The sequence below is a fragment of the Microtus pennsylvanicus genome, chromosome 7 (assembly GCF_037038515.1).
Source record: "Microtus pennsylvanicus isolate mMicPen1 chromosome 7, mMicPen1.hap1, whole genome shotgun sequence".
Classification (NCBI taxonomy): Eukaryota; Metazoa; Chordata; class Mammalia; order Rodentia; family Cricetidae; genus Microtus; species Microtus pennsylvanicus.
The window spans coordinates 8,479,240-8,486,647 of record NC_134585.1 but is presented as its reverse complement, the minus strand read 5'-3'; the positions used below and the strand labels follow the sequence as shown (position 1 = coordinate 8,486,647).

At 53.0% G+C, this 7,408-nt stretch overlaps 1 protein-coding gene across 1 annotated transcript; it reads left to right on the top strand.

Moving 5' to 3' along the window:
- Nucleotides 1-7: 7 nt before the first annotated feature.
- Cstb (cystatin B) lies at nt 8-1,754 on the top strand. The gene is made up of 3 exons (XM_075979799.1): nt 8-193; nt 1,053-1,154; nt 1,415-1,754. The coding sequence occupies exons 1-3, from the start codon at nt 128-130 to the stop codon at nt 1,541-1,543; spliced, it is 297 nt and encodes a 98-aa protein (XP_075835914.1). The 5' UTR covers nt 8-127; the 3' UTR covers nt 1,544-1,754.
- Nucleotides 1,755-7,408: the final 5,654 nt, after the last annotated feature.

Genomic DNA, 7,408 nt, shown 5'->3' with positions numbered 1-7,408 from the left:
GTGACACGCGACCAGGGGGCGGAGCCAAGCCTGGTTTTTCTAGGGTCCCGGCACTGAGCTCCAACAAGACTGAGCTGTCTCTGTCCTTAGCTTCTCTGTTTGTGTCGCCAGGTCCACTGCATCCAAGATGATGTGTGGCGCGCCGTCCGCCACACAGCCGGCCACAGCCGAGACGCAGGAGATCGCCGACGAGGTGAGGATGGGCCCAGGTCAGGCCAGCAGGAGCGCGGCCTAAGGGACCGGCAGGCCCAGACTGGCTTGGTCCTGCAGCAGGGTTCGGGCGTGGTGGCACTAATGGCTGGGGGCTGGGACTCCATGCTTGGTTGGAAGATTCAGAAACCCGGACTGGGCCGTGTCTGCAGCTGCTTGCGTGCGAGAGGACCGCCCACCTCTTAGGAAACACGATGCGGGATCCGAGGCGGGATAGGACGGTCCCAAAGAGTTTAGGAAGGCAGTTCACAGAGCTAGAGCCCAGGGGTAAAACCAAGCTTGTCCGAAGATGAGGCACCCTCTGACTTCAACCCGGGTCTAAACAAGAGGCTCGATAGGGCCAGCCTGGGCTGCAGTGGGAGTCTCCTTCTCAAAGTAGAGAGCTACGAATGCATAGCTCAGTGGCAGGACACACCTCATCCCACACCCCTGGGTAAAAAAATAAGTTAAAACCAAAAATTGCAGAACTTGCTAGTTAGTGCCTAGATTTCCTAGTCTGCAACCAGAGGGTAGACCTGGTTGGGAGGGGCTGGTGAACTTTGAGACCTGATTTGTGAGCCTGGGCTGCTGGTCCTGTCGTTAGCAGAGCAGGTTTTCCATACAGGCTAGAGGTTCAGGGTATTAAGAGAGAAAAGTTAAACATGTCCTCCCTCCAGCTTTCCTGCCACCTCCCGAGTCCAGGGTCCTGTCCACCCAGCTGACTGCCCTTGGGAGGTTTGCACTCTGACCAGAGTGGCCAGTCAGCTCCATGAGACTGAAAATGAGGAATGGATACAGACACACTTGCCAGGAAAGCACCTGCCGATGAATCTGAGTCGCTCCCTTGTCGCCCCCCCATCCAGGTGAAATCCCAGCTTGAAGAGAAAGAAAATCAGAAGTTCTCCGTCTTTAAAGCCATATCCTTCAGGCGGCAGGTGGTGGCTGGCATTAACTTCTTTATCAAGGTGGGTACTGAGGTGACCTGGGAAGGACTGAGGACATGGTCTCAGAGTATAGCAGAGAGTTCTGCAACATCCTCCTTTAGACACACACAGGTTCTGAGAGGATGAATTTGGGGTTCCGGGGTTCCTGGCCTTGAAGGAAGAGACAGGCCTTACCACTGGCCGAGTTGCTGGCGGCCTGTCCTGCCTCAGCTCTTATAAGGCTGGGCTGAGCCTGGAGCTGGGACCTCACCTGTCCCTCCTGGGCCCCTCTCTCCCTCCAGGTTGATGTTGGCGATGATAAATTTGTGCACTTGAGAGTGTTCAAAGCCCTCCCTCATGAAAACAAGCCCCTGACCTTGTCTTCCTACCAGACCAACAAAGAGCAACATGACGAGCTGAGCTTCTTCTGACTCTGCAGGCCCTTTTGCCAAATACTTCATCTTTTTATTCTGTGGTTGGGACCACGAAGTAAATACCCCTCTGGATGGAGGGGATGGGGTTAGGCAGCTTCTTCTGTGATTCCCAAACTGCACTGTGTTTTGTTCTCTTTCAAATAATTATTTTCAAAAAGCTATATATGATCTCTCTCTCTAAATATATATATTTTAGAGTCTAAACAAACTGTCTCCTTTGTTTAGAATTTTCCCTTTGTTTAAAAGTCACAGTCACCACAGCCAGGCGGTAGTGGTACACACCTTTAGTTCCAGCAACTGGGAGGCAGAGGTGGGTGAATCTCTGAGCTTCAGGCTAGCCTGGCCTACAGAGCAAGTTCTAAGACAGTCAGGGCTACACAGAGAAACTGTCTCGAAAAACTAAAACAAACAAACAAACAAACAAAAATCACAGTCACCACATATATGTTCCAATAAAAAGTAAGTAATTGTTATTTACTTGCTATTTACCTTTTTCTACATTTGTTTACTAGGGCGTGTGCACATACATGAAAATATACACACGCGCACACACGCATGCCATGGTGTACATGTGGAGGTCAGAGGACGATCTTGTGGGATGATTCTTGCCTTCTACCACATGGGTCCCTGGAATTGAACTCAAGTCATCAGGGTTGGCAGCAAGTGTCTTTAGGCCCTGAACCCTTTATAAACTGACACCAACATTGTAAAACACAGTTATTCAGAGCTGAAGTGACCCAGCTGGTAGAGCCTCTTCTGTGACAGGCATGACCTGACCTATCCTGGGAAAGTCTCTCTGGTCTAAGACACTGGAGTGACCAGGTTCACTAGATTACAGCACCTAGGCGGGCAAGTCAGGGCTCACACCTGGCGTCTGCGTTGCTAGAGATGACTCACCTCAGCTACGGGCTCTAGTTCCCATGCTTCAGTCTCTGACGATAACGGGCCCAGTCCACCAGCTCTAGGGTGTCAGCACGAGGCTGGTGGGCCATGTTCACGTGCTGCGGTACTCGCCACGCCACGGCTGTTGGCTGCACAGCTCGGAGCACAACCTGGGCCCCTGTGTGTTCCTGAGTGGAGGCATTCTGGCCAGTCTTGAGTTCAGAGTCACGCGGAAGTGGAGTCACCTCCGAGGCACATCAGGACTGTGGAGAGCACGCAGACAGACTTACAGCCCTGGTGAGAAGGCTGGTGAGGGGTGGCCCGAGAGTGCACAGAGCAGTGAGGAGGTGGTGAGGATGTATAATGGGCCAAGCCTCCTGCGCCACATAGAACCCCAAGAATAAAACTGTAACTTGGAGGTGCAATGCCTGCCTAGCGTTGCAATGCCCTGACTAGATCCCTGGCAGCACCAGACAGTCGACGGAACATGAAATGGGAAGTATGACATGTTCCAGGCCAGGAGGCTCAGTGTGAAGCAGGTAGGACAGACAGCACTGAGGGTGTAAGAAGGGGCCTTGTGTCATCTAACAGGGAGGCGAATCAGCAGCTGTGACTAGAACTCCTCCCCCGACACTACAATGAGCAACCAGGGCAGGCCGCAGCTGGGTTTAGGATTGGAAGCTGTGCCATCAGGACAGCAAGGTCACTGAAGGACGAGGATACTAGCTGGGACAGATGCAGGGCCTGGTACGAACCCTTGTGGGTAAAGTGATTTCTACAAGGTTTTCGGTTTCATCAAATGCTCCCCTCAGAGAGCATGGAGGGAGAAACAGTGGAGGTTGCTGGGGTACCCTGCTGCCAGGGTGGGGGTCACATGGCATGCACTGTGATGGCCGCTCTGACACCTGGAGGGCTGGCTGGCTCCTGGAGGCAGTGTGCAGAGGCCCTCCTTCCTCCACCATCCTTCCTCTGCACTTCCTCCACCTCAGGCCATCCTCGTGCCCACAGCGAGCTAGAAACTTACATTCTCCTCACCTGAGAAAAGTACAGAGGGACGACTGAGCTCTCTGACCTCTGACTAGGAGCCTGTGGTTGGGCTGGGTGACTCAACCTCAAGGAAACCGGAAGGCAAATGGAGCTAGGAAGGGACCAAGGAAGTCAAGTTACACACTTCAAAGGCACAGCCCTGACCTCCTTCCCAGCCAGGCCCCTCCACATAATGGCCATTCAGCTAAGAACTGCATCCCTGGATTAACCCATTGGTGAAGTCACCCCCGCGTGACGGTTACCTCAGAGTGTGCTGTGGGACCAGTGCAAGAGCCTAAAGGGACATGTCACATCCAAACAACAGACAAGTCTAGGGTGTGAATGAGAAGGGGGTGGGGGCTGACGGGTCTGTGAAAGGATCCGTGTTCCAGTTGAGATCTGCAGATGTCACGGGCTGAGCTCTCTCCCACTGCCTAGGCGGTAACAGAGTGAGAGATCATGTTGGTGGAGCCTGAACATGGCTGAACATGGCTGCTGAAGGACCGTGGAGAGCCCTTTGGAACAATGCTGAGAGATTCCACTTGGATGATCTGTGTGCCCAGCACAGCCAGAGCTGAGGGTTTGGAGGCCTAGCAAGTCCCTAGTAAGCAGGCCCAAGCTTGTGACCCAATCAGGGTGTTCGGTCCTTAGCCTCACCACATCCTCATTCTGGGACAGCGGAGAGACAATAAAGTCACCCCTACTCACTTGCAACGGACTACGCCCCTTTCGGCCCCTGGACTCCAGACCTTACTCATGATTCTGATAGACATGCCTTCCCCCAGGGTGTCCTGCCTGGGCTATGTGGACAAGTGACTCAAGAAATCAGCAAATCCATTGCTTGTGACACCCCTACCATAGCTGGGGCTTATCCCTGTGCCTAAGGTCACCACCTCTGCCCCTCGGAAGGATGATCACTGGCACACTTAGTGTTGGGCAGCCTGGCAGCATCACCATGTGCTGGCGCTAGGCATTCTGAGCACCTGTACACATTCAAGTCCAGATGAGAAAAACGGGTGAAGGGTGGCGTGAGATGCCCAGCATCCGCGAGATGGGCTGTTCTAGGCTGGAGTCTGCGTGGTGAGGCCAGTTTGAAAGTGCTCATTCTGCCTCCACACATGAAACGAGCCCCTTTACGGTGTTCCCCACACTGCCCTGGAGGATGGGGATGGAGAAGGTACTAGTTAGAGCATACTCCATTCCAAGAGCCTCAGGTCTTCATTCAGGATCCCAGTGCCAAGCAGCGGCCCTCAGGCTTCCAGAGGTCTGTTACTGTTCTGAAGTCTGAGAGCTTTGCACCCCATGCCTGTCCTCTAGCTGAGCAGAGTAGCCATGCACTGGGCTGGTTGTCTGTGAGAGCCCGAGCAAGACAGCCAGGATTGTTAACAGTGCCCCGCCCCCAGCCGGGAGAGAAGTCAGGCCGTGCCACCACACCCTCCCGCATTGTCAGGCTGCACGGGGAAATAAAACTGTTAGGTGCAGCGGGACAGGCGAGATTAGATTCTCATTAAGGCAGTGATAACAATGCATGTAATCGTAATTGGGTGCTAATTGTGCTAGGGGAAAACTGCAGACGCGAGGGGTGGAATTGCTCCGCTTGCGGCATGTGCAGGAGTGCAGCCTAACTGTTTCTGCCTGGATGGCATCAGAGTCACTGGAGGCGCAAAAGAAACTGTGGGTTCTGTGGTCCTGGGGCTGGCAGCGGCCATGCATAAAGCTCAGGGGTGTTTCTAATGTGAGGCCTCTGGGGGCCTTGAGAGCTGAGGGAGGGCTGAGAGCACAGCGGAGACATGTCTAGCAGCCCAGCTGGGTGCTAGGACCGGGAGCCAAGAGAAGCTGTGTGCTGTGGGCCATAGGTATATCCAAGCTTTAAGAATAGCTGGGTCGGGGCTGGAGAGATGGCTCAGAGGTTACGAGCATTGGCTGCTCTTCCAGAGGTCCTCAGGTCAATTCTCAGCAACCACATGGTGGCTCACAACCATCTATGAGATCTGGTGTTCTCTTCTGGCCGGCAGGCATACGTGCAGACAGAACATTGTATACATTAAAAAAAAGAAAAAGAAAAAAGACTAGCTGGGTCAGGAGGTGGTGTCTCAGCACTCCGGAGGCAGAGGTAAGCATTTCTCTGTGAGTGTGAGCCAGCCTAGTCCTGGTCTACAAAGGGAGTCCTACAAAGGGAGTCCCAGGACTCTTACACAAAGAAATCCTGTATCAAAAACCAAACAAACAAAAACACACAAACAAAAAAAGAATAGCTGGGTCCATGCCTGAACATGGGCATCAAGACATACTGTTCAGAGACTGTCACAACCAAGTGACTTAAACATCAAGTCTATGTTAACATCAAGTTTATTCTCTCAAGTAATGATGCCACCTTCTCATCAGGACACCAGACATGAGACAGGGTCCCAATCCTGCTGTCCTCATCTTACTTAACCGTGATATTTAGAAAGGCTTGATTACAAAACAGACAAACAGAAAACAACAACAACAAAACCCCGACATTCAGGAACACCATTGGGGGTGGGGGACAGATATCTAGAATTCATTTTGCTCCTCCAGGTCCATCGATAGCCAGATCCGGCCTTCACATTCTGACTGGGTGAACAGTGTGATGTTATATTGCAATAAGGAGACAGATGTGGTGCAAGCCACTGTCTGTCCTCTCCCGCTTCCCTGGCTGGAGTCTACTTGGCAGGGAGGTGCTCTGTGTGTGGAAAAGGCCATGCCACAGGAATGCAGGGCAGCATTGATGGCCTGGGGCAGCCGATGGAGGGGTTCACTGTCAGCTTAGCCTGCACTTAATGGTTCCCTGGGGTAGTGGAGGTGGGATTCCAGGCAGGGCAAGATCCTGGAGGTTTCTGGAAAGTCTGGCTTAGCGAGTACTGGCCACACCCTCAGGCTCCCTACCTTCAGACAGAGTAAAAGAGAACAATCTTACACAAGACTCGAGGGAGGCCCTGGCAGAGGCACACTGGGAGGTCAGGGTTGGACTCAGCAAGTGCCAGAGTGCTGATGATTCACAGAATGCAGCCAGAGACAGAAACATCTTGTGACCCAGATCTTGTGACAGTCTCAGGAGGCCTAGCAATCCACAAGTCCGGCTGGCTTACTACAAACCCTGGGGACCTCTTCTCCCACCCCTCCCCTTTATGTCCTTATTCTAGCAGCAGGGACAGCATCTCCCTCACTACTGGTGGACACTTTGACCTTGGGGTGCCAATCCACACACCAACTTGAAGCCCTGAAGGTAGTGAGCTTGAAACCAGCATCCCTTCCTCACTGGGGGAGACCTTGAGTTGGGTGAGATTGATTTTGAGCCTTGGTGGGATTATGACTTAGATCCTCAGAGGGGAGAGATGACCGAGTCAAGACTCCACCCTGTCCCACGCTTGTCTCAGGATGTCACCCACTGATGAACGACCGCCAAAGATGGCCATATCCTAAACCTGCAGAGATAATACCTGGCATGGCCAAGAGGTGCTAATGATGGGATTAAACTGAAGATCTCAAGAGTTAGGTGATCTGGGGCAGCTGAGTGTCTTCAGGCCACTGCTGACCCGATCCAAGGCTTCACACAGGGGAGCTACAGCCACGGTACCTCTAAGTTCAGCACTCAATGTCACTGTCAAATGCCAAATGCCAGGTGGCACCAGAGCTCACTAACAACTGAGATCTGGACCTTCAGCCAAGGACTCATCTTCAGAACCTGGGAGGGAGCAGCAGGGCAGGGCTTCCACCTCCAAGCTCCTACCCCAGTGAATCCTGCTGGAATCCTCAGGACGGGCCCCAAGGTACCAGACAGTCCCCAGAGACAGGTGAGTGAAGGGTGAGCTGCGAGCCACCACAGTGGGACCAAACACACACTTTCCTTTGAGGGGTGTTTTAGTTGTCACCCATTTGATCAGGAACCACAAGGGGCAGGCTGGGTAGATACAATCACATGAACACAAA

What these genes read in the sequence shown, in the direction of transcription:
- Cstb (XM_075979799.1), top strand. Translation starts at nt 128, where the DNA reads ATGATGTGTGGCGCGCCGTCCGCCACACAGCCGGCCACAGCCGAGACG. An exon ending in CGCAGGAGATCGCCGACGAG is followed by an intron (nt 194 to 1,052) that starts GTGAGGATGGGC and finishes CCCCCCATCCAG; the next exon opens with GTGAAATCCCAGCTTGAAGA. An exon ending in GCATTAACTTCTTTATCAAG is followed by an intron (nt 1,155 to 1,414) that starts GTGGGTACTGAG and finishes CTCTCCCTCCAG; the next exon opens with GTTGATGTTGGCGATGATAA.